The sequence below is a fragment of the Rhineura floridana genome, chromosome 4 (assembly GCF_030035675.1).
Source record: "Rhineura floridana isolate rRhiFlo1 chromosome 4, rRhiFlo1.hap2, whole genome shotgun sequence".
NCBI classification, from domain to species: Eukaryota; Metazoa; Chordata; class Lepidosauria; order Squamata; family Rhineuridae; genus Rhineura; species Rhineura floridana.
This window is the reverse complement of record NC_084483.1, coordinates 130,925-158,816: the sequence shown is the minus strand read 5'-3', so window position 1 is coordinate 158,816 and position 27,892 is coordinate 130,925. Positions and strand designations below refer to the sequence as shown.

The window sequence follows — 27,892 nt, the reverse complement described above, 5'->3', positions numbered from 1 at the left end:
ACATTGCAGCCAGGAAGCTGGAGGAGGCTATGAAGCAGTGCGCATGGCTTTGAGAAGGTGAGAGACACAAGGGCCAGATACAGAGGCCTGGAGGACTGCATTTGGTCCCCAGGCCTGAGATTCCCCACCCCTGGGTGAGATGGTAAACAGTGCAAGTAGGAAGTGCAATGAGAGTGAGCGAAAAATCTTTGAGCTGATGTTGAAGGCATGGAATCTGAATCCAGACACAATCTCAAAATGGAAAGGGGGAGGAAGTAACAGATATTCAAATGAGGCTCTTTAGGTGCTATACAGGTAATCAGGTTGTGCCAAGGCCAACTGGGAACAAGATGCAAACCATGATAGACTCTTCACCTCTGAAGGCTCAAGAACTGGCAGTTACCCAGGTTTGTCTCCATGTTTAGGTGAAGCACACAGGTTTCTTGATAGATTGAAAACATGGTTTTATTGTGATAAGAATGAGTCTAACCTCCTACCGTCAGCATGTCCTCCTTCCTCCCCCGTTGGTGAAACCACAAGGAATTCGGAAACTTTCAGATCCATTTCTGCTTAACTAAGGCTCGGTGTGTTGTCTGAACCCAACAAATTGTTAATCTTTGTAGTCAGTTTTAACTATGACAAGACAGCTTTAAGCCGTGGTTTAGAAATCTGGCTTGTTTCAACCTTAACCAAAGCTTAATTGTAATGCCAAACTGTGGTTAATGGAAACTGGAGAAGCATATGAGCCTGGAAAAGGCTAGGCCTATTCCTGTCATGATAAACCACAGTTGGCATGTCTTTCAAATACACTGTATTTGCATTTTCAGGACTATTCCAACATCACCACACACATCCCCCTTGTTCACCAGAAAGGCTGTATTTGGATTCATTAAACTGTAGTTTATCATGACATTCCTTATGGCAACCTATTACTGTAATAATTATTATACGAACCAGTCCTGTGAATGCTAAGTACAGTGTAGTTAAAAAGCACTCCAACTGAGCAGATTACCGTATATTCCGGCGTATAAGACGACTTTTTAACCCAGGAAAATCTTCTCCAAAGTCGGGGGTCGTCTTATACGCCGGGTGTCGTCTTATAGGGCGGGTGCTGAAAATCTGCGGTCGCCGCAGCCTCCGACAGCAGGGCGGGGTGCCGTAGGGAGCGCACCTCTGTCTCCTGGGGGGGGGGGGGAGTCGTTCGCTGTCCTCCCCAGGTCCGGCAAGCTTGTAGAGAAGGGCTCGCTCAGTTTTTCTTATTAAATTGATTGTTCTGTGTTGGATTGGTTTTTGAATATATTTATCTGCCGTTCGAATTATTCTAAATTTCATAGATTGGTTTACCTTCCTTTATTGCATTAGCCTTTTCATTGCGTTGTTGCGTTCTCCGCCGATCAGCTGGGCGGCGGGCGTTTGTCCCGCCCCCGGGCGGCTTTTACTCAGGCAAGGCAAGCGCGCACGCTCCCGCATCTATCGCCTCCCTATTTTGACAAGGACGCATTAGCCTTTTCATTGCGTTGTTGCGTTCTCCGCCGATCAGCTGGGCGGCGGGCATTCGTCCCGCCCCCGGCCGGCTTTTACTCAGGCAAGGCAAGTGCGCACGCTCCCGCGTCTATCGCCTCCCTATTTTGACAAGGACGAGCCCAGCGCAAGCATGCACCCGCCTGCCTGAGGCAAGGAGGCGGGAGGAGAGGGATGAGCGCGGAGAAGGCCCTCTCCCTCCGAGACAGCACGGGCGCTGTGCCCTCCTTAAGCTGGCAGATTTCTTCCACTCCGTCTGACAAGGCGCGTTCCCTCTCAGACCATCACAACACACGCGCGCACACACGCTTCCTTTAAATCAGGTTGTGATCCAGTAGTGTATTGTAGTTATTTCGCAAGAGTGGGCATTGCCGGACGATTGCTGGCGTGCCTTTCCGCAAACAAACGTGCAGGCTAGGGCTGGTGTGTATACACACACAGACACCCAGCGGGGAGGGCAGGGGGCGGGGGTCAGTAGCGTCAGGCTCCCATGGCGTCACTATTGACGTCTCGCATTCCAGCCGCTGTATGAAAAGGCCTCTACGGCTCCTCTCGCATAAATGATGCGCGGCGTGGAGGGAGAGGAAGAGCAAGCGCGCACTCAGGAGCCTCCTTCAGTTACAACCGACAGGGACGGGGACATGAATGAGGTGCTGCTGCAACAGGGGATGGAGGTGGCGGGGAGACACTTGGGCAAAGTTTGGGTCACTTTTGGTCACGGCAAATCCGGGCAAGGAACAAAACGCTCCGTCTTCGCGGTAGTAAACAGGAAAGCGGCCGATCAGAATTGAACTCGCCACTTGAAGCGCCAGCCTTGGGGATGTGGGCTCTTCTGTGCAGCCTGCTCTCTCGATCTCGGCCAGCGGCGCTTTCTTTCCTCTGCTTGTAGTTGTCATGGGGATGATGCTCGTGGGCTTGCCCTCCCGGGCTTGATGAATGGCGGCAATTTGTCCTCGTCCGGGACAGCTGCAGCGGAGCTTTCTCTCGGGGGGGAAAAGACGTGCTCTTGGACCTTCCCTGTTGGTTTTTGCTGCGTGAGCGTGGCTTGGGCAGAGGTTGGATTGGGGATGGGAGAAGAGGGGAAAACAAAAGCCGGCTGGATAGCTTAGAGGAGAAAGCGGGGCGGGGAGCTCGTTAAAGGACCTGGCGGCGGAGATGATCTGATCTGGCGCGTGGAAGGGCCCGGACAAAAGTTGAGGGGATTGCGCCTCATTGACGCTTTTCAGCTACGACAAGCCCGCACGTGGAACAGGGCGAAAAGAGGCAAAGGGGTGGCTTTTATGTTTGATGACAAACAGCCTTATGTTTATAAGTGACAGTTTTCCTGCTAAGTACCTGCATGTCATAAGCAGGGGTACTACGGTGAGTATATCCCAAACTCTATATTTTAACTGGAAAAGTTGGGGGTCGTCTTATACGCCCAGTCGTCTTATACGCCGGAATATACGGTATATTTAAATTTCAATTAGGTATTGTTGGGGTTAAATTAAAATCCCCAGTGCTTGTAAAACTATAGTTCACTTGTCCTATCTAAACCAGCTTGGGCTTTATGGGAAATAGAACCAAAGTGGCCTTTATTTGACTTTTGATATAAAATGTCGGTTTATTTCCTGGTGACCTGACCCTTACCTACATTCTAGTGGCTCGCATAATAAAAGCCGGTTTAAGCTGGAAACTTCCCTACTATGCATTTCTGTATCACATTTATGCTTATGGCCTTGCTTATTGTTACAAACGCGCCTTGCATAGAAATGTCAAATGCTATTCCAATGCCCCTCATATCCTTGACTTGTAATACTCCTTTGATATGTAAGCAGAGTAATATCATGTCTGTCTCCAGTTTAGGGGGCGCCCGGTTGCAGCTGGGCCTCCCCTCAATAGTTGCCTTTGTCTGTTCCTGCATAGTGCTTATCTCAAGGACATGCGAAATATGCAGACATAGAGTCTAAGAGATAGTCTTGATGTTTCTACTTTGTCCTTCCCCCTGTACCCCTTTACCTCCTTACATATGCCCCAAAGCTATGACAGTTAGCAATTGCTTCTTTTGTATTTTATGACGTGAACCCGATATTGTAAACTTCGGGGTAAGCCTATATAAACCATTGAACACCAATAAACGAGGTTCCCATGCTGGCCTGCTTCGGCTTGTAAGTATTGGGTCCCCTTTGCAAAGGTTTTTGTCTCGTGTTACTTGATCTCTGATAGTGGGTTCATTTGCACTCAACTCCGCACTCTTCCCGGGTGTAATAAGCGAGTTGGGGTTGACAGGGCGACTTGCGTGTTGGGTTTGGACCTAACAGTATCATTCAGCTGTTTAAAACAGATACAATTAACTGTGCCCCTTTAAGGATAAACTTAAATTGGCCTGAGTAATTTCTGTGTCAGTTCCACAAATACAGCTTTGCTTAGCCGGGTATCATGACATTGTTAATAAAGCAACGTAAAAACAAAACATGTATTTACAGTAAATATACTAAATATATACAAAATATATATTAAGGCACTTTTGTTTGTCATAAGAAAGTTCATCAGAAGTATAAACAAGATGAATGTTTCTGTAGGTTAGAGTTTGCTCCTTATGCTTATATCAGACTACACTACAGTAGTCATTATACAGCCACAACAGTGGCTGTATACTATAGTCACTGTGGATTTTTCACGTTCCGCAATGCTAAATTGAAAATACCTCCCATGCCATTCTGATGCTTCCCATAAGCTCAATTGACAACAAAACCTTACAAAACTTATAGTCCTGAACTCAAAAACGTTGGCTTAACAACCCTCTAAATTTTCATGCCGAAACACAAAACAGTCAGAGAGAAGTGAGAGTTCAAAGTCTAAAAAGAGAAAAAACCAGATCCCTTTTGAACTTTTTTCTGTACAGTTCTCATAATCTGTTGAAATTCATTAACAATCAGCCATGTTCACAGAGTACCTGTAATCCCAATACTGACCTTGCCCCATACTCTGACCTTCACCTTCTCCAGTTTAAAAGTTAAAAAAATGCCTGGCTGATTTTTAATTAATTTAAGAAATTTTGGCTTGAACTCAATGATAATGTCGGGCATGCTCAGTAAGAGCCAACTGTCTGTGTTCTAAAAGCCAGACCCACAGCTGCTGGGCTTGCCTAATAAGGGGGCCACACCCACACCAGACTTTGACTTCACATGAAATCAGTCATGGCTTCCCCCAGAGGCAGTCATGGCTTCCCCAGAGAATCCTGGGAAGTGTAGTTTGTGAAGGGTGCTGACAGGAGACTCCTATTCTACTCACAGAGCTCCAGTGGCCAGAGTGGTTTAACAGTTAGCCACTCTGATTGTAAGGGGAACAGGGCATATCCTAGTAACTCTCAGCACCCTTCACTAACTACACTTCCCAGGATTCTTTGGGAGAAGCCATGACTGCCTGAAGTGAAATAACAGTCTGATGTGAATGTGGCCAGGGACAGCTTTTGTTTACATTTGGGTGGGAGGCTTCATGTGCGTGCTGTAGAATAAAAAGGTGGGAGAAACACTGAACTCAAGCATGCATATGATCAAGCCTCCCCTCCCCCTTTCTTTGCCCCTCCCCCTCCAATCTCCTCCTCCCCCCTCCTTCTGCTTCCCTCTCCCCTTCTTTTCTCCTTCCCTCTCCTCTCCCCTCCTCCACCCCCATGGTCAGTTTTACCTATCCTAACCATGACTGCATAGGAGTAAATACCATTTAACTCAATAAGCATGCAAATCATCAGACCTGTCTTTCCCCTCCTCCCCCTCTCCTCTCCCTTCCTCCTCCCCTCCCCTCTTCCTTCTTTCTCCTTCCCTGTCCACTCCAGCTCTCCCTCCCCCCCTTTACCTACCCTAATCATGACTGCATGGGAATAAATCCGACTGAACTCAATAAACATGCAAATGATCAAACTTGCCCTTCTCTTCCCCTCTCGCTTCTGCCTGCTCCCCTCCTCCTCTTCCCCTCTGTCCTCCCTCCCCTCCATCCTCCTCCTCCTCCTCCCCTCCCCTCCCCTCCCCATCCCATGGTCAGTTCCACCTATCCTAAGCATGATTGCAAGGGAGTAAATCCCACTGAACTCAATAAGCATGCAAATGATCAATGCATTCTCAGCAAACTTGCACAGGATCCCGTTTCTTACCTCCTGGATTAAAAAGTAGAGAAATTCACTAATACGCAAAAAACCTTGCAGTTTAAGAACATACCTACAGCCCACAGATATTTCTATCAAACTTTAAAAAGCAGGGAAATTGGGCAGCTATAGTGAATGCACCAGGGCAGCTGGAGACCTGACCACCTCTCCGAGATATTGGACTGCCCTACAAATTGGTCAAAAAGCAAATACAATTTGGGTTGGTCTTTCACAGTCCAATCCACTTGCTGTGTAGCTTGGAAGAATTTGGTAACATGTGCCTCTGAGCACATGGTGAGTGATGGCAACACCTGAAATCAGCCCAAATAATAGAAAGAAGACAGACATGTGCTGTGCTGATCTTGTTTTAGCAGGAAGAAACATTATTAAGACAGTTGATATAGTTCAGATAGTCACTTTAAGTATGTCTGAATACGGCCCGGAAAACAACTGGTAACCAGTGCAACTCCTTCAGCACTGGAGTGATGTAATCTCGCCAGCAGCTGCCTTTAATCAGGCGAGCCGCCGCATTCTGTACCAGTTGCAGCTTCCAGACCGTTTTCAAGGGTAACCCCATGTAGAGCGCATTACAATAGTCTAGACGAGAGGAAACCAGGGCGTGTACCACAGATGGGAGCAGATGGTTGGGAAGGTAGGGGCGCAGACTCCGTATCAGATGGAGTTGATACAGCGCCGCCCGGCTCACAGCCAAGACCTGAGCCTCCATGGACAGCTGGGAGTCAAGAATGACCCCCAGGCTGCAGACCTGGTCTTTCAGGGGCGATTGTACCCCATTGAGCACCAGGTCAGCATCCCCCAACCTTCCCTTGTCTCCCACAAATAGTACCTCAGTTTTGTCAGGGTTCAGCTTCAGCTTATTCCTTCCCATCCAGCCACTCACCGACTCCAGGGACTGGGATAGGGTTTCTACAACCAACCTCGGTGAAGATTTAAATGAGAGATAGAGCTGCATGTCATCCGCATATTGGTGACACTGCAGCCCAAATCTTCTGATGATAGCCCCCGTTGGCTTTATATAGATGTTGAACAGCATCGGAGAGAGGATGGAGCCTTGTGGCACCCCACAAGTGAGAGGCCAAGGATCCGAAACCTCATCCCCCAATGCCACTCTCTGGTACCTACCAGAGAGGAAGGAACGGAACCACTGCAATACAGTGCCCCCTATGCCTAACCTCTTCAGGTGGTCAATGGTATCAAAAGCCGCTGAGAGATCAAGGAGGACAAGGAAGGTGCATTCGCCCCTATCCAACACCCTCCTCATATCATCCAGCAAGGCGACCAAGGCCGTTTCAGTCCCATGTCCAGGCCTGAAGCCTGATTGAAATGGATCCAGATAATCCGCTTCCTCCAAATGCACTTGCAACTGTTTCGCCACCACCCACTTAACCGCCTTGCCCAGGAATGGCAGATTTGAGACTGGGCAAAAGTTGTTCAGATCTTGGGGATCCAAGGAGGGCTTCTTTAGAATTGGTTTTATTACTGCCTCCTTGAGAGCTGATGGCATTACTCCCTCTTCCAGGGACGTATTTACCACCATCTTGATCCCCTCGTCCAGTCTGTCCTTGCAGCTCATAATGAGCCACGATGGGCAAGGGTCGAGTAAGCAAGTGGTTGGCTTTAAGGTTGAAAACACCTTGTCCACTTCATCAGAAGGAAGAAGCTGGAACCAATCCCACACCACCAGAGCACCACTGGCTGACTCTGGCTCGCTCACTGTGTCCACAGCGCACGGAATAGCACTCTTAATACGATCGATTTTCTCCGTAAAGTGCTTTGCAAACTCATCACAGGAGGCCTTAGCATGTTCCATCAGTTCCGGGACAACTGGACCGACCAAAGTGGTTTAAACATAGCAGGCTGAAAACATGCATCTTGGGGCAGGCCAAGTTTGTTTTTTCCAACAGCTAGAGTCATTGCTGAAGTAGCAACATATTGGAATCAGTCTGATTTTACATGAAACTGAAGTTTCAGATTCAATTGTTAATGCACCCAAAATAGAAAAAGAACATAACCTCCAGTTTGAAACACCATCTTCACCATCATATGACAGTGACCAATAAAAAGGCTTTGGAATTAATAAAAATAAATTTGACACAGGTTTCTAGGATGAATAATGAGGAAATAAAATTTTCTGGATTGGATTCTCTGTAGAAACAGTAGTAACACAAGAAAGAAGAACACCAACAAACATACAAAAATGTAATTCTCCATCTTTGGAGTTGGTAGGTGTTGCCACCACTCACCATATGCTCAGAGGTACATGTTACCAAATTCTTCCAAGCTACACAGGAAGTGGATTGGACTGTGAAAGACCAACCCAAATTGTGTTTGCATTTTGACCAATTTGTAGGGCAGTCCAATATCTCAGAGAGGAGGTCAGGTCTCCTGCTCCCCTGGTGCATTCACTATAGCTGCTCAATTTCCCTGCTTTTGATAGAAATATCTGTTGGCTGTAGGTACATTCTTAAACTGCAAGGGTTTTTTTTGCCTATTAGTGAATTACACTACATGTTATGTGAGAAACCCATACTATAAGTGAGGTACATACAAGTCTAGAAATCAACCATTTTTGTTCAATTCATTATGTTCCCCTATGCAGTCATGAAGGAACACAACTTTCCATTACTAATCAGTCTTCAAAAGGTTTGCTTACATCCTTCAACCCCTCTTTCTTTATTCCTCTCTCCCCCAGTCCTCCACTTAATTACTTGTGACAGGATTCAAATCCATCTCTCTTCAGATTGCACACACTTTTACTACTGAGATACAATGAAGGTTCTTAAAATTCTTCAACCATGACTGACAGTGGAAGTTTTAGAATATTTGCAATACATTCCTACAAGCGTCAGCTTAATCAGATTTGCCTTTCAGTACCTAAATTCAAAATAATTGATAATGCATCAAAAGTTTTTAATTTTTGTTTCTTGCCTTTCAGAACTATCAAGCCTCTTCAGAGCCAATTACTTTAGAAGTACTGCTTGTTGGCTTTCTAGCTGAGTAATTTTTTTCATCATTATTTATAAACTGTCATTTTGTAGAAACCAGGTCTTTATAACCCAGAAAAACAAAAGAGTTGATATAATACCAGTCTGGGTTACAAACCCAGAAAAATGCACAGCTAATATCAGGTGGTTGGTGTTTTCCCCCCTTAACGATAGAGATTCTGGTCCGTCTTCTGATGCAAGATAAATAAGGAAAGGGCAACTTCAAAGCAGTGAAGTTCTTCTAACCTGATATTGAAAGGTTGGTATGAAGATCACTGAAAACCACAGGACAGAAAGAGAGGTCTACAGCTGACACAGACACTTAACCTGGGGAGCAGTTGTCTATGACTCACTAACTATTTATAGACACGGAGAGGAATCAACTTAAGACTTGGCTGTAATGCACAGATCTAACATAGCAATAGATCTCAGGAATGGAGACATCAAAGTTTAAATCATTTAGGTCTTTAAAATATACACAATATGTTCAAGCATCAAAATATATTTACTTTCAACACAAAAACTTAACATTCCTCTGAGCCACTTTGCTCCACTATCAAAAACAATGCATGCTGAGGCCTACACATTACTAGGCCAATGCAGTCCAAGAGATACGTGATTGCCTTGAACATAAGAGCCTGCTGGATCAGGCCTATGGCCCATCTAGTCCAGTATTCTGCTCTTACAGTGGCCAACAATATGCGTGTGGGAAGCCCACAAACCTAACTAGTCTGCAAAGTGAATCACCACCTTAATATTATAGAACTTCCACCACCATCTTTAATAGCAATCTCCCCCCCCTTTCCCTCTCTTTTTTAAAAGACTGGCTCTGAGGAAGTGTTAAGTGAAACTCAAAACCTAGGTCACCATTTTATTAGGATTACTTAAAAGTGAAAGGCACAATTATACTGTTCCCATTATTTATTTATTATTTGATTTATATCCCGCCCTTCCTCCCAGCAGGAACTCTTATTTTATTGAAGAGTAATAAAATGAACATGGTGGCTGGAGTCTACTACTGAACACCCCATCGAGTAGCAGACGAGGATGAAACTTTTGGAAAGCAAACTGCCAGTGTTTCGAGGAGGCATGATGTAGTAATAATAGGGGACTTCAATTACCCCTATATCTGTTGAAAGACAAACTCTACCAAGCACAGCTCCTCCAAGAAATTCCTGACTTGTGTTGGAGAGAACTTTGTCGTACCGAAAGTAGAAGAAGGAACTAGAGGATCAGCTATTCTTGCCTTGATTCTAACCAAGAGATGACTAAGGCTGCAATCCAATACACGTCCACTCAGCTCCATTGGGTTCAAAGAGTACAGACAAGTAGCACGGAATTGCAGGGATGGTGTCAGGAAGGCTAAAACTGAGAATGAGCCGAGGTTGGTGAGGGATGCTAAAAGCAACAAGAAAGCTTTCTTCAGGTGCATCCATAGTAAAAAACAGAGAAAAGAAATGGTGGTACAGCTGCTCAATGAGGATGGCAAAATCATAACAGATGACAAAGAAAAGGCAGAAGTGTTCAATTCCTACTTTGGCTTAGTCTTCTCCCAAAAGAGGGTCTATGACCCTCCAGGCAAATGTTGAAGGGGCAGGATTGCAGCTTGAGGTTAATAGACAAATGGACAAAGAATACCTAATCACTTTGAATTAGTTCAAAGCTTCAGGGCCTGATGAACTGCATCCTAGAGTATTGAAGAAACTGGCTGAAGAACTCTCAAACCACTATCTATTATATTTGCAAAAATGTGGAGGATGGGTGAAGTGCCAAATGACTGGAGGGGGACTAATGTTGTCCCTATCTTCAAAAAGGAGGAACCTGGGCACTGCAGACTAGTCAGCCTGACATCAACCCAGGGAAAATTCTGGAGCAGATTACAAAGCAGTCAATCTGTAAGCACCTTGAAAACTATGCAGCGATTACTAGAAGTTAACATGGATTTATCAAGAACAAATTCTGCCAGACTAATCTTATTTCATTTTTTGATCGGATAACCTCTTTGGTAGATTGTGGAAATGCTGTGGGCATAATATATCTCGACTTCAGCAAAGCTTTTGACAAAGTGCCTCATGATATTCTAATTGGCAAGCTAGCTTAACGTGGACTAAATGGAACAACTATTAAGCGGATCCACAGTTGGATACAGAATCATACTCAAAGAGTGCTCATCAGTGGTTTCTTTTCAAAATGGGGGAAGATAATCAGCAGGGTACAGCAGAGCTCGGTCCTGGGCCCAGTGCTCTTCAGCATTTTATTAGGTATGAAGGAGCTATATGAACAGGGCCGGCCCCAGACATGCCAGGGGGTCCTTGGGCACAAGCCTGCCCCAAGCCCCAGTGCTCCCTTTCTGCGATTCGCAACAGGATTGCTGCCACGGATCGCATAGTGAGAGCTTTGGAGCCCCCACCATTCCCTTACTTAACCTACCTTTCTCAGCTGTTGTACGGTTGCACGCTCAGCCCTTAACCAAGATGGCAGCCAAGGTTTCCCTAAGGGGCTGAAGCCTCTGCTATCATCTTTGCTCATGGCAGGGATGCATAGGAAGGGGAGCGTGCATAGGAAGGGGAGCGGAGGGGCCCCTCAGAGGCCCCTGTAGCCCCAGGGGCCCTTGGTCAGTGCCCCACCTGGCTGCCCTTTGGAGCCAGCCCTGTATATGAACCAACAGAGAGGAATGTTAAATATGTGGAAAACATGACACATGGATACAGCAGCTATTTACTATTTCACTGTTTCAATGAAATTAGGAAGACATGGTCCAACTACTCAAATTACAGCCAAGGAAGCAAAAGCAATTGATCAGGTACTGGACTGGACTCCTGGTTTCCTAGTACTGCTGGACAAATTACAGTAAAATGATATATCATGTAGGGTACGGTATTGATATACATGTTCTCAGCGAAGATGAAGCATTCTCCCTTCCACCATCACCCTACCCTCAAGAAGTGCTATAATAAAATTACACTTTATCTCTTCTTGGACTAGAAACTTGGCAAAGAGAAAGGAAGGTATGCTAGTGCCAAAAACAAAACACAGGAAGGATACAGTTTGAAAGTTTTGCTCAACAAGTATCTTTGCAGCAACGGAGAACTTGAAAACTTTGTGTTTACATTCATTTCACCTTCAAAATAATTTTAACTTTAGTTTGTACATCCTGTAAACATCAAACTAAAGTTGCAAATAGATTGATTGATGGGTTAATAAGGAAAAAACAATCACCACCCTCAGTCTAGACATACAATCTAGCAATTCCAGCTTCTTAAAATGGAAAGAAGCAGGCTTTGCTGCTTTTAGACACTCCAAAGAATTCAGTTAAAGACCTCATGGAAAAGACAATACACTGATCCAGACTTTGCCTTCCATAGATGAAAAGGCTCCTTCCATTCACAGAAAGCTTTTGATCTAATGGAGGAATCCCGCTGGGGGAGGGGGTGAAGCAACTTTTACTGATTTCTTCCTTCTCCTGCCACTCCCAGGGATCCCTCCCACATTGTCCCAAAGGATCCTTTAACTCTCTAAAACAGTTTGGGAAGTGGAACTGGGGACTGCAGGGGGTGACCCCTCCACCAGCTGGACTGTCTCATGAGCATAATTCTGCTCACAGAATGTTTCCTACCAACAGGAGAAAAGTCTGAATCCAACCCAGTGTCTTCTAAACGTTAGACAGATGACTATGCAGCACGCAACTCATTATTTTCCTTGCAACTGTTGCCACACAGAAACCTAGAACCATCATGTGGCAGAGAGAAGGAAGGGCTACTATGACCAAAACACTGAAGACAGGAAGGATGCAAGACAGAAGTTGTATCCAGATTTCATTACAAGCACCCCTGTAATGCCATTTATGATAATTAAGAGGGGATTTATTTCTCATATCCTCTGGGCAAGTCTGTGGCAAATACAGAGAAAGGGAGAGAATCCATTATCTCTTTATTAAAAGTCAGGTGTGGGGAACCTTTGGTCCTCCAGATGTTGTTGGACTACAACTCCATCAGCCCCAGCTAGCATGGGCAATGGCCAGGGATGATGGGAGTTGTAGTGCAGCAACATCTAGAAGGCAAAGGTTCCCCACACTGCAACAAGTGCTTCTGTTCAGACCCAGGGCTTTACTACAGTAAAGGCAGGTGCACTAAAACCATGCTGCAAGTTATTTGTATCCATGAACGCTATTACCTGTGTGGATTTGCTCAATCTATGGAAGTTTTTTTAAAAAATAATTCTATTCTTGTTTTATGTATTTTAAGCATTATGACGATGATGTCTCCAATCAATAAAAGATCATTTTAGTAGCTTTAATTCACACAAGATTCTTAGAACTATTTCTATAATTTGCTTTGATTTACACTTGGCAATTGACTATACAACTGAAATTTCTATTCACATGCCAAAAGGAAATAACAAAGTTATCAGCACCTATAACAATGCAACACAGAAACACAAAACCAAGCCAATTCTATTTAGAGTATAACAGACCAAACTCAGTACTTTAAAACCTTTTCAATGTGTTTCATATGTTAAGCTGTATGCACTGGCCTGATTTTAGACCTTTATTATCATACTTTTAAAAACAGTGATGAAATAACTAGAACAAAAGACTGATTTTGTCTACTACTTTCAGATTTTTTTATCTTCTGTGTTTCTTGGGAGTGCTTTAGGGACTACATTTTAGGCTACCAATTTTCTTTTTCCTAAGCACAGCTGCTATGCCAACATAACAGGCAGGTTTTCAGCAGGCACTGCTTTTTCTATCACTGCATATCCACATCAGGAAAGGGTTCCACAGTAGGGCTCCACTTTACGGCGCTTTGCTAATGCGGCGGTCTCAATTAGACGCAATTAGACTAAAGCCCCACTCATACGCCGCTTGTTCTGCTTTTACAGTGGTTTTAGGGCATTGCGCACCATTCTATTCAATGTTCCGGTTTTCACTTTTCAGCGGGGGTCCGGAACGTAGCCCGCTGTATGAGTGGGGCCTTACTGTACTGTTCAATTTCTACATATTTTGGAGGAACTCTGCCTGGCCAGTTGGGTATGGTGCTGAACTGGCCAGGAGGATATCCTGCAATCATGCTTCTCCAAGAGGAGAGAGAGAAATGAATAATGCCCATTTCCTGAACTTGCTACAATTCTTAAGATGCATGTTTTGGTCAGATAGTTAACGATCAACTCAAATTCCTTTCAATCTCTGCTCTCACTGCTTACAAGAGCTTCTTACTGTAAGAAGCTCATCTGAAAAATGGAAATTTTCCTTACAGTGAATTTCTATTTATAGATAGGTCTGGAGAACATTCCTTATTAGGGATCACTCCTCCTACTGGTCATGGCAGGCAGGGTCTTCAACTCATTTTGTCTTCTCTCCAGGGGGAGGAGTCATCCTGCCCTCCAGATCGAGTTGACACAGCAAAGACAACACATGCCCTCCAGATGTCCATTAACAGGAACCCTGTATAAGGAAACAACTGGGAAAGAAAACAGAAACAGGACACACTAGGCGAAAAGACACCAAACATTACAGAACACACACAAATCTAAACATTGTGTGAAGACGTAAGACGCCAGCAGAAGCCCTAACCCCCAAACCCTCACTCCAGAAGGTCATAGCAGAGGAAGGAGAGGTGGGTGGAATGTCCTCCAGCCTTATCTACAAATAGAAATTGATGGTAGGGAAAATTTCCATTTTTGCTAGATAGGGCTGGAGGACAGTCCTGATTAGGGATATAACATAGCAGTATACACATCCTCAGGGTGGGCTTCCTTTGCCCTGATCTAATGACACAACACCTTCTGGAGCACATTCCTACCTAATGCCACATCTGCTGAGGAAAATGAATCTATCTTATATTGTCTAACAAAAAGGTATGCAGGGAGGCCGAAGTGGCCACCTTACAAATGTCCATGATCGGGACCCCCCCCTTACATGCTTCCGAAGCAGCTGCCCCTCTAATCGAATTCACTATACCCAGTGGAGGATTCTTACCCAAGGCTTCATGAACTTGAGCTATAGTACCCCTTAATCAATGAAAAATAGACAAAGTGGAAACCTTCTTCCTCTTCGAGATACCAGAAAAGGACACAAACAAGGCTTCAGACCGCCTAATGTACGGTCCAAATAAAAACAAAGTATTCTTCTAATGTCTAAACAGTACCCACCTATGCTCTTGAGCACAGGAGGGTGCGGGGCACAAGACGCCAAGAACCTCTTCCTGGGACCTATGGAAAACCAAATTAACCTTAGGCAGAAACACCAGATCCGGTTGCAGGACCACCTTGTCCTGATGGAACACACAGAGTTGAGGATCAGAAGAAAGCGCCCCCAACTCAGAAACTGTGTGCTGATGTAATGGACACCAAAAACACTGTCTTAAAGGTCAGAATGTTCAGAGGACAGGTGGCCATAGGTTCAAAGGGTGGACCTATCAACGCTGAGAAAACCCAGCTCACATTCCAGGTTGGGAACCTGTGAATTGTCTATGGAGATACAAGGGCAACCCCCTTGAGAAACCACTTGAACAAAGAATTGAAAGACAGTGAAGGACCGCCCCCCAGACTGGAAAATATGCTACTGAGCACAGCAGCTTGATGCCTGAGAGTAGCTGCACTTAAACCCTTGTCCAGGCCTGATTGAAGGAACATCAGGAGAACCTGAACACTCCTGGGTAAATAGGTCAATGGAATTTTAGGAGCACCATGACAAAAATAACCCTCTCCAGGTGGATGAGTAGACCTTATTTGTGGACTGCTTGCAGGATGCCAACAAGGTCTCTAGCACCTTCCCTGCAAAACCCATGTCTCTCAACTAACTACAGCTGCTCAGCCTCCAGGCTGTTAAGTGGAAGAGCTTCAGTCGAGGGTGGCAAACTGGGCTCTGGATCAGAAGATCCAATTCAATTGGCAACTGCCACAGTTCCCCGACTGACAGATTCAGCAGATCCAGGAACCAAAGCTGTCTCAGCCAATATGTAGCCACGAGAATAAGTTCTGCTCTCAAAACATGAACTTGCCAAAGTGTGTGCTGTATCAGCCCAAGCAGGAGGAAAGCATACAGGAAGCCTTGTGGCCAATCCATCCCGAGAGCGTTTGTGCCCAGAGCCTGAGGATATGGGGCTCAGGTGATGAATACGCCCACTTTTGCATTGTCCTGTGTTGCGAAGAGGTCCACAGCTGGTTTGCCCCTCAGTTGTGACAACTGATGAAAAGCTGCTGGGTTCAACTGCCACTCCACCTTCTTGACTGCCATCTGACTGAGCCAGTCTGCCACAAAATTGTTTGTGCCCACCAGGTGCTCGGCCTTCAAGGAGCTCAGGTGTTATTCTGCCCACTTGAACAGGTGATCCGCTTTGGATATCAAAGCCCTTGAGTATGTGCCCCCTTGTTTGTTCACATACGCCTTTGCAGATGTATTGTCGGTACGTACTAGAACATGCACTCCTCTGATCTCCAACGCAAAAGCCCTCATGCCAAGCCTGATGGCCCATAGCTCCATAACATTTAGGCTGAGCTCCGATTCCCATTTTGACCAAACACCCTGTGCCACGTGCTGACCCTGGTGAGACCCCCATCTGAAGAGACTTGCATCCGACATCATGACAGTCTGCGGTGGATCCTCCAAACTGACCCCCCCCAGTTAACCAATGGGGGTTCAGCCACCAGACGAGCTCTAATAGTAGAGGAACTGGCAACAATCACCTGTGACAAAGCAGGATTTCATCTTGGAAGGGCAGGAGAAGTTGTTGGAGTGACCTTGAGTGAAATTGAGCCCAAAGAACCACATTGCACGCTGACACCATGAGACCTTGGAGGCAGACCAGATCCATCAGATCCATCAGGTAAGCTGAGGCAACTTCAAGCAGCAGTTGGGAGACCTTTGAGACTCTTTCCGCCATTAGACTCATTCGAAAAAGTCACATATCCATCTGGACCCCCGAGGCATACAATCGACAGAGGGAAACAGAACGCTCTTCTCTGGGTTCACCACGAAGCCGAACCACTGTAGACAAACCACTGTGTGATTGATGTCTAACCGGGACTGTCCCTCTGATGGAGCCCTCACCAGGGTGTCATCCAAGCAGAAATGTGCACAGATCTACATTGTCCATAGGTAAGCAACAAGGGCCACCACCAAGACTCTTGGCACCAAAGAGAGGCCAAACGGCAACACCTAGTACTGGTAGTGCAAGTTGTCGTAGGACAACCAGAGAAACCGCCAATGGTGCTGTCGAATTGGAATATGCAGATAGGCCTCAGAGAGGTCCATGGAGATCAACAGTCTCCCTTCTTTAGTGCCATGATTATGGACCTGAGGGTCTCTATTTTGAAGTGTTTCTTGGAGATCCACTTGTTGAGCCATTGTAGGTCTAGAATGGCCCTGGTATTGCCATTCTTTTTGAGCACGATGAAAAAAATTTAGTAGACCCCGATTTCCTCTCTGAGGAAACAACTGGCTTGATCGTCTGAATGCTCAGCATGTGGTGAATGGCAGCTAAAAAACTTTGTTGGTTCTCCAGATTCTGGGACCAGGGCATGGGAAGAAGTTGGGCGGAACTTGGGCAAACTCCAAAGCGTATCCCCTGGATACTGTCTCTAACACCCATTTGTCCGAGGTGATGTCTTTCCACCGGTGGGCAAATGCTAGCAGCCTGGCTCCCACCATGGGTGAGGAACCTGGGGATGCAAGTCAGGCTGTGGGAGCCTTCTGAGCACCCTTCTGAAACTTCCCTGAGGTGAATGATGCGCCTCCCAATCTGAAGAAGCACATCCGCCACCCCTGGGTCCAGTCTGTCCCAACATGACCTGTAGGACAAAAAACCCCTGGACCTGGGGAACTGCCTAGTTGAATGAAAAAGCTGGTTCTGCCTAGCCTTCCATTCATCTTTCTTAGCCATAGGAAGGGCTTTCTTCTTATCTCCATGAGGTGGGCTTCCAGAGGTTCACTGAACAGCTTTGAGCCAGAAAAGGGGAGAGCTGCGAGACAGTCTGAGACCCAGCATCCACAGCCCACTACCTGAGCCAAATGTTATGACATGCCACGGTTGAAACCGCCACAGAAAGCGGCACAAATTGTAATACAACCAATGAGGCATCCACTGACAAAACTGAGGCATACACCATTTTTTCATCCATCTTTTACAAACTTAGGCACATCCTCCCTTGCCCCCCATGTCTTCTGCCCACATGAAAACCTCCCTTGAAAGCAATGAGGTAGCAGAAGTACTGAGTGCCAAAGCATCCACCTCAAAACTCCTGTGGAGGGCCCCCTCAACCCTCTTATTGCACAGGTCTTTTGCCCCCCTCCCCTTCTGTGGGAATTACTGCAGAATTAGCAAGGGCCGAAAAGGGCAGGTCTACAGCAAGACAACATGCCATGATTTGTTCAGCAAAAACATAGTGCTTCTTAGCCCATTTAGTAGGCAGCTTCGATTTGCTAGGAGATGCCCATTCTGCAGCCTATGCTTCATCAAAACCTTGAAGGAAAGGGACTATAACAAGTTTAGTATTAGTGGAGAGAAGTGCCTTTTTAGCCGCCACTGATCTGGAGGGAGCGGGAGCACCGCACCCTCCCTCAGCCTCAGCCAACAGTAACACCCTATGTGCCTTGATGAGAAATGGCTGAAAAACCTCTGGAGAGAAAACCCTGGGTTGAGCCTGATTCGCTTCCAGTTCAGAATCAGGTAATGTCCCCTGTCCCACAGTGGTCTGCTTAGGTGGACGCTACACCGGGGAGCATAGAACCCAAGGCAGAAGAAAACCCCTGAGGCACAGGCATCTGAGTTGGGAGAGATTGTCCTTGTTCGAGCAGTGTCTGTTCCTGAGTAGGATGGACATCTGCCTGGGCAGATGAAGTGTCATCCTGCTGAGAAGAAAAGTGCTGTGTCTGAGCACTGCAGCGAGCGGGCTGTGAACCCTGTTCTCCCCTTGTGGTCACTGCATCACCCCCACCACCATGCAATGTGCAAGGGTGTGATGGAGGGGAAACACTCCTAGAGGTAAAAGGAGAAGCGGGAGGGGATGTGGCAGAGCTATGGCGGGACCGCAAACTGCCAGATCTCCCCTCTCTGCGGTTGCATGAGTGAGATCCCCACCTCCATTTTCCCTTATGCGAATGTCTGCTAGAGTGCCTGTTTCATTTGCACTTGAGGGCATGGTGCACAGGATCATTGATCTCCAAAGAGATAAGCCCACCCCCCAGGACATAAACTTGGGATACTGGGAGTGAGAGGGAAAAACATCCAAACCATCACCAGACAACTGAGTACTCTCACACACACACACTGCCTCTGCTTGGGGCCGGTGAAGGCACTTCTCAAATCTCCCTGAGCCTTGTGCTAGCAGCTCATCAATGTCAGACATGTCTCCCACATGACAGGAGCCATGGTAGGAAATCACGGAAGAGCAGGAGAGGCCATGAAATGGCGGTAGCGGCTGGCCTGCACTATGGAGAAAAATGCAGAAGCTGCAGAAATGGCATGTTGCCTTCTGTGTGAGCACTGATCAAACCCCTCACTGCTGCAAATGGCCCAGATTAGGGGCTAGACACCATGAGGCAGCCCTGGCTTTCAGGTGGGGGGAGCCAGAAACTGCAATCCTGCTTGGTACGAGTGTTGGGAAAACACGGTTCCACGAAGCTTGTCAGGCTTAGCCGAATAAAAGTGGTGGCCGCACTAGCCGGGAAGTGTTGCAGCTTGCCAGACCTGAAGTTAAGGAGCACCTAAGTGCTGCCAAATGCCCAGCCGGGCAGGAGATCCCTCACATAGCATACCCAAAACTGTGGTTGCAAAGGCAGGCAGGAAAAAACACCAACAGCAGAAAAAAGGTCTGGGCTATCCATGAGGGACAGAACAAAAAAGAAACTGGACAATCAATCAAGCAGGGAACTAAAGTCTAAAGATAGAAAGTCAAAAGTAAGTGAAAACCAGACAAGGAGAGGAGAAATAATTGAAAATAAAAATGATTTGAACTGGAGTGAAAAGACCCAACCTTCACAGACCACAGGCAGGGCTAGTCTGGAGGGCAGGATGACTCCTCCCGTTGGAGAGGAGACAAAAGGAGTTGAAGACCCTGCCTGTCATGACCGGTAGGAGTCATCATCCCTGATCAGGAATTTCCTCCAGCCCTATCTAGCAAATTCTTCTTCTCTGCTTCGGAAGTGAGGCATTCCCTTTCAAATCCCAATTTATAAACACTCAGAACCACAGTACAATGGTTTTAAGGAATGGAAAACAATCCATGGGCTCACATACTTTCTCCTTCCCCATGGCTTCCTATTTAATGCTAACCATAGTTTTTCACGACAGCTAAACATCAAATTATGAGCAGCATTTGCCTTTCAACCAGAATGGAAACTTGTTTCAAAGGATGGTTTCTGTTTCTGGATCGGGGAGCAAAAGCTAATCCATACTTTTTGTTTTTGTGATTTTACTGTTTACAATTTTATTATGTACATGTTTGATTTTATTTTTGTAAGCTGCCCTGAGTGCCCTATTATAGGGTAGAAGGGTGGGATAGAAATATTTCAAACAAAATAAATAAATAAAATCATAAGCCCTGTGCTGAGAAACATTTTTCACCCTATACAACAAAACAATGAAAAGGAAGAAAAAGCCTTCTCTCCTCTCTGTTCTTCAACCTACCCAAGCTTTTTCAATTTTGAAGAGTGCCCTGATTAGCAAATGATGGTATAAAGAATAGAATGTTGTACTTGCATTAAGATGACCTCATGGTTCGCACTCAGAAAACTATAGGTGGACTTGGCCTAGTTCACATACACCAAGCCACAGTTTAACAAACCATAAGTTGACCACAAGTTTTCCCACAGACAGCCAAACAAACCACAATTTGTTTTGTGAAAGCCTCTTTTTGTTTTGCCTCTTGCCTTGCACTTTTGTAGCTTAATAAGTGGGGGGCGGAGTGGCCAAGCAAACCATAGTTAAGGAAGGGAGGAGGGGCTGCAGGTAATGCCAAGCCATAGTTAAAATAAACCAAGGTTTGTAAGCCAACACACCATGCTCAGATCATTGTTTACTGGCCGTAAACAAACCTAGTTAAGCTACTTGACAGGATTCAAATGATCAAACACTGTTTAACAAACCATGACTTGGTGTTACATGTGAACCAAGTCATTCTTCTTTTTCAGATAATTTACCTTATGTAAGCTTGGAGGATAACATGGGGTAACCACGTTTGCTATCATGTTTCCTTGGAGGAATGGTAAGGTGCAAATGTGATGAAATAAATGCCTGGCTGAGCTATGGGATTTGGTGGTTCCAACAAAGCCCAGAAACATTCCTGAAGCCCACTCAGCAACCTCTGTAAACAGGACACACCTACCATTCTGCTCTTCATCTTCACTTCTGTTTTCTATAAACAGGCACACATCGATTCATCTGAAAGTACTAACCCTTTAGGATGCTGGATGAAAGTTGCTCTGAACTTTCTACAGGAAGAGCAGGGTAAGTAAATAAAATGAGCAAGTTACAAAGGACTAAAGATAAATTATCTCAAATTGGAGGTCCACACTCCTCGATTTTAAAAAAAAGATTGATAAATGATGTTAATTTACCTAAGTAGCTAAAAAGCATTTGGAACAGCTTTATATTTAAACACTAGCCTGTAACTGTAGGCAAATGCATAGCAAGTGCGCAGATTAGTGGAGGAGACATGAAGCGCTCCATTCCTTCTCTGTGCCTAGCACAGAAAATGTAGTGGGCTGCTCCAAGATGAAGCATCCCTCTTCTGCCAGTCCCCAGAAGGCTACTAACTTGTTACTATACGATATATATTTAGTTAGCTTCATGCCATTTATAGACCCTTTGAATAATCATATATACAAAGCTAACCAAATCCAAACACTGGGGAAAAAACAGCTAAAATTGCTGCCCTGGGTTCCTTTAGAAGGAAGGGCAGGGCAGAAATGTAATAAATAAATAAATTTGATAAAGGATAGTAACAAATGATCTCCATAACATCAAATACCTAAGGACAAGGAAAAAAAGTTTAAATTCTAAGGACTTTATCCAACTAAGTTCTACTCAGGGTAGATCCACTGAAATTACCAGACCTTTAAAGGGTCTACTCTGAATAGGGCTAGCATTGGGTAAACCCCAAATGTTTAAATAAAATTTGGTATAATATTGCTCTACAAAAGGAATACAGATATAAGGTGCAAAATACATTTGTCTTAATGTAAAAGGATAATGTGATATTTTGAATTCATATTGGAAGCACTGATAAGTTTAATGCCTAGTTAGGATCTTCAGTGGTGAATTAATAGTGTGATTGAAGTTAAGAACTCCTGGATCAATGTTCATGCATCAAAAATAAAGTTAACTACATTTCCAGAGTGGTGTTTTCTAAACTTCTGAACTTTGCTCCCATCTAAACTTTACTTTCTACTCCCAGGAGCTAAAAGTTCCTAATTTTATATCATTCATAATGATCAGTTTAAAATAATTAGACATAAATAAAAGACTAAAATAGATCTCATAATTCAAAAATATGAAAAGGTAATGAAATTATGTCATATCTGAGGTTACCTCAGGATAATGCAGAAACGTGACCAAAGGCATGTGCTTCACTTCAAAATTTGGCTCCATATGAAAAATGGTCACTCTTAATCCATATTCAACATCAATTTTAATCACCAATTATACTTCATTGTGATTGTGTATTAATTTTCCGTTTGAGAGCCAGTGAACAGAGACCTGGACTTTAATCTGGGAGATTAAGTCCCACCTCAGCCACAGGCTGACTACAAATGTAACCTTTAGCCTTAGTTACACTTTTGAAAAATGGGAATAAGGGTATCTACCACTTCACAGGACTGTTTAGAGGACAAACATGATACGATATACTATGTAGTAAGGTAAAAGGAATACACTACTTCTGATTTCATTAAACTCACAGAAGAATGGTGCGGCTGCTTGCTGGTGCTGGACCTGCCTGGTACTGGTGTTGGACCTGCCTGGCGTTGCTGCTGCAGATGTAACATAATAGAGATGTTACAGTTCTTTTCCTCTATATAAAATATGAGCCATGTGTTCATACAGAAAGTGTCTTTCCCCCCAACCTTTTACACAGCTCTGTTCTTCCTTCTCCATTCCTTCACTACTGTGGTTTAACAAGCCCAACCTTCCATCAGGTTGTCTAGCTAATAATTTACTGTGGCATGAGCTTTCTTAAAGAATCCTTCATCAGATCTTTCAATGGCATTTAGAATTAAAAATGAATATACAACCAACTACCTGTCCACATAAGCTAGTAAATATTTCACAATTTACTAGCCCTTCAAAAATATTTCTTCATTAGTTAAACACATTTATATTACCTGCCCTTGGCTAGTTCATGTGATTATTCTAAAATAATTAGTCTTAGTCATTCCTGTAAGAACTGGAAGGCTTGGGAGCTCAGTTCCAAATCCTGCATTCAGAATAAAACTTCAGCCATAAAAGGTATGTGTCCCTAAACAAGGACAGAGTAGTTTTCCTTCACCAATAACCACCCTGTACACATTTAGCATTATTATGGGTAAGGTTATGCACAATAAAACAAAGGCATAATAAAATTGTTTTCTAAATATGCCTCGACTTAAAATTCATCCTTGTACTGAAACAATGATTATCAACATTAATACAGAGAGATCCGCTTTTACAAATTGTGCCTACCTTGATCTGATCCCATTCGCAGATTTAGCTGGCTGTTACAATTGCTGGCAAGTATGTAGCTCACTCTTCTTAGCAGGAGTATCTGGCACTTTTGAAGATACATACCTGTTTCTAAGCATGCTGCAAGCAGCGACATGCTTGCCTGGAAGCACTACAGAGCAGGGTCACTCCATATACATATCATATTCACTCTGCCTTTTCCAGTATCCTAAGTAGTAATTACACACATGTCCACTGCACAAAGCATGTTTGAGACTTAAAAAATTAGAATTCTCATTTCCCGGAGGAGATGACCCTTACACAGACAAATTTTTATTGTATTCGACTCTTACTGGAAGTCTTAAGACTGCATGTTTTCCCTTCTGCAGTGAATACAGTTTCAAGGACATATGGTGCTCTCTTTATATTAAGTAACTGTAGCTGTATAGCAGCCTCACATTTTTACCTTCAATCATTTTTCAACTGGAGAATCAATAGTTTGGAAATCCACAGAAAAAGTTAATAAAAATAAAAAACAAACCGACCAGAAGGAACAGACTGGGTTGTATCCAAAGCAGCGTTAAGATCAGTTAATGGGATACCTGTTCCACTGGTGAAATATTCTGCACCAGCAGAATGCTGTTGTGCAATAGAATGCATAAATAGGTTGCTGGTAACTTTGTTGCACAACAGATTCTATAATCTGTCGCACAATGAGTTTCTGCTAGTGCAACTGTTAAACTGAATTTCTCTGTTGTACAACATTAACATTTACCAGTCTGCTAGAGCAAGAGCCTCTGCACTAGCAAACAGAGAATGTTGGATACCACCCAAAGTATTTCAGTGCAAAATGCCAAACACACCTGTAGCATCTGTGTACTGCAAACACATCTTAGAATCCTATTTGTGAGGCTGTAATATTTAGTTGATTGATTAGTTGAATAGATTTAAAGCTCTGATATAGGGGACTTTGATTAATTGGGCAGCAGGTATTTAAGAGAGTTTACAACATACTTCGCCGCAAGAATTTCCAGAAAACAAACATTAAAAACTTGAAGCATATCATTTGAGTTAACAAGTCAAATTTAGGAAGTTCTTAAAAGCCATTGTTATACTTTCACTGGTCTACTACAGCTTACTAGGAGCAAATTTCTAATTCTTTCAACCTAGGCTTAATAGAGTCAAATCAGAGTTCACTACTGCTGCCTCCTTTTATAACCTTGGAAAAAATGAGTAGAACCATGAAGACATTGTAGTTTACTTATTCATGCTTTAAAATGCTTAACTTGTCCTATACCTCAGGGTTACGAAGTTTCTCTAAGTGCCTCACAGGTCAGAAAGGGGATTATACAAAACCCCAAGTGAGCCATTTTGACAGGTAGGTGGGCACCCACCCACCCACCCTTATATAAATATATTTTATTTATTTTAGAGTTACAAAAGACAATATGCAAGGTAACATTCGTTAATAAACTCAGGTCTCCAATGTTTACATTTGGTGGGATCATCAGTGAGAAAGAACAGGTGTTGACCCATTACCAATTGTTGCTTGACAAGTGAAGCTTCTTTTAAGCGCCAATCAGAAGCCTTGCCTGCCACAGAACAACTGGAAATGGACTTTAAGGATCCCAATAGTTTCTTTGAAGTTGCATCTGTATCTGTCCCACACCTGACATCACATACAGTAGCAGGTATGGGGTAAATGGGTGTGTTTTGGGATATGCTAATTTAGCCTGCAGGCCAGAGATTCCCCACTAGCAGTCTAATAGCAAATGTGGGTGATTTAGTCTCTATCAGTATGCAAAATAAAAACAGAAAAGTGTTAAGCTTCTCCAAAATGGCCCAGTCACCTGTGAGCTTCCAAGACCAAGGACAAAGAGTTAAGAAGATATTAGAGTAACTTCTCCAATTGTCTTCAGAAGGAATTTCCTGGTTCACACAATGCCAGAGAAAGGAACTTTCGTTTTTGCTGCTACTTTCTGTATGAGAATGTGGGGTGGAAACACATTGCTGCCCACTCTTCAGCCCCAGCCAGAATGGCTGATGGTCAGGAATCATGGGAGATGTAGTCCAACAACATCTAGAGAGCCACAGGTTTCCCTCCAAGAGGGTAGAGATAGAAAATTGAAGATAGTTTGAAATCAGTTGACACAAGGGCATTGCTAAGAATTTCAAAGTAGTCTGGGAACTAGCCCATGGCCCAAGTCTGCATAAAATATGCATATGCTAATTTATATTAAAGATACCAATTTCGGCTGACTTTTAAAAGGAACAAAAAAGAGGAGCAACTCCAGATACTTGAAGTGAGATTTATTCACTATAATGTCCCTTGCTTATGATGAGACTTGCTGTTAAAAAGTGCCCTCAAGGAAGGATTAGATCCTCAACACAACAGGTCCATGCACATTATAGCAGTGAGAAGTGTATCTTCTCTTTTCAGGTATTACATGAAAAGGTACAAAAAGCAGGTGGAGAAGCATGTGCATGCTAGTCTCTAACCTCATAGGAACATAGAAAGTTGCCTTACACTGAATAAGATGATCTAGCTCAATATTGTCTACACTGACTGGTAAGCAGCTTTGAAGGGTTTAAGGCAGGAGATATTCCCAGTCCTACTGGAGATACTGGGGACTGAACCTGAGACTCTCTGCATGCAAAGCAGATACTCTGAGCTATGGCCCTTCTCTAAATAGTATGCTCAAAATCAAGCCATTAAACTAAAACAAAAATATCCTTAACTTCATAAGCATAAGTGATATCTAAAAAGAATACATGTTGATTCATTCCACTTTCGTAGAGCAGAAATACCTGAAGATTTCATTTGCTTAGTGGTTAAGAACAAATAAGGCATTTATACTTTAACGTTTCCCACAAACGTTTAATCAATCACACTAATAAAAAGCCAGCTTAGGTTGTTATACTGCCATTGTTCAATTCATCTTCTAAACTAGGGATGGGTAGAAGGGGAACTGGGATCTATTTGAAGGTCACCAGATTATTTGCTATAGATCAGCATTTGCCTCTCTTGTCAAACAACAAAAAGTGGTCCCCCCAAATTTAGGCTATTAGTACTCCTGATGTGTTCTTGTGCACGCAGGTCATCCCAGTAATGTTAATGGAGTGCAATAGGTAACTGGCTCCTCCTCCTAAGCCAATATACTCTGGTTTCTCTTCCAATAGTATAAATCTTTTGCCTTTTACTAAGGCATGATTTGCTTCTGGCTCCAATTAGCGGACCTCAGTGGTCTAATTAAAAAATAGACTTCTAGTCTGAGATCTCTCCACATCTTTCCAAAACAATATCACAAATCTCTGAATATTCATAGCTTAGAGCTCAGAAGAAGGTATCATTGCCATCACCGAGCCCACCCATTATTTTTAAGTAGATATTTAGATCCAGAGACATCTAGCTCCTTCAACGCTTCTGGCCTATCCTACTTCTCAGGTTTTCATGATGATTAGATACAGCACGCAGCACATTAGGATATCACAAAGCACACAGTTTTGAAAATGGTAACATGGAAGATTTTGAAGGTGGTAACATAGAAAATACCAAAATTCCAGGCCAAGTTGTCTTACTTTAACCAGAATTAGGCTAGACACACAACAATCTCCAGGGCATAGGCTGGGCAATATTTTTATTGTTCAATTTAAATCTTGGCTTTCCTCCAAGGAGCTCAAGAAGGGGTACATGTTTCTCCCCTCCCCCATTTTATCCTCACAAGAACCCTGTGAGATAGGTTGGGCTGAGAGGCAGTGACTGGCCCAAGGTTACCCAATGAGCTTCATGGCCAAGTGGGAATTTGAACCCTGGTCTCCCAAGTAGTCTATTCATAGGGTTTTCATGGTAAGAGGTATTCAGAGGTGGTTTACCATTGCCTTCCTCTGAGTCTGGACACATTTTAGTCTGCTGTCTCAAGCTTTGACGATTCCGGCTTGGGTGGCCCTGCTAGGAGTCTAGCCTCTTGGTCTAGACTCCTGACAGCATTGCTCTCAGCTTCTTCGACACTCTCAAACCCCCTCATCACATTAAGGGAGAAAGGCTTATTGAATTCTGTGAAGCCAATAATTTGTTTCTTACAAATATATTTTTTGAGCAACCAAAAAGACGACTGAACATGTGGACATCACCAAACGGTCAATATAGGAATCGAATTCGTTATATAATTGGTAGCAGAAGATGGAGAAGTTCCACACTAACTGTAAAAACAAGACTAGGAATAGACTGGGACAGATCATGACCTGGTAATATCGAAAACCCGAGGAAAGCTAAAGAAAAACAAAGCAATCATAATGCCAAAATACAATTTAAATAATATCCCAGAAGAATAAAAAGATCAAATAAGGAACAGATTTTAGGCTTTAAACTTAGTTGACAGAGAACCAGAAGAACTATGGACTGAACTCAGAGACATTATCAGGAAAGAATGCAAAAAGACAATACCTCTAGTTAAAAAGAGAGAAAGACCTCAATGGATGACTAACAAAACTCTTAAACTGGTTAAAGAGAAGGAAAGCAAAAGCAAATGGAGATAGAAACATGGTTAGAACCCTAAATACTATAATACAGCGACTAGTAGGTAGAGGCAAAGAGTACTACAACAGTTATTGTATAGAAATAGAAGAGGACA

The 27,892-nt window shown here is 43.9% G+C and overlaps 1 protein-coding gene across 2 annotated transcripts in view; it reads right to left on the bottom strand.

Annotated features, from left to right (window-relative positions):
• Window positions 1-27,892, bottom strand: part of PPP3R1 (protein phosphatase 3 regulatory subunit B, alpha) — a 68,469-nt gene that overhangs the window by 22,815 nt on the left and 17,762 nt on the right. Inside the window, exon 2 of one of the 2 annotated variants that reach the window (XM_061622221.1) lies at window positions 22,523-22,594. The exons of the other annotated variant lie outside the window; for it this stretch is intronic. Coding sequence (XP_061478205.1) covers window positions 22,523-22,594 — 72 coding nt within the window. The remainder of the gene's footprint in view (window positions 1-22,522; window positions 22,595-27,892) is intronic. 2 annotated transcript variants of the gene reach the window in all.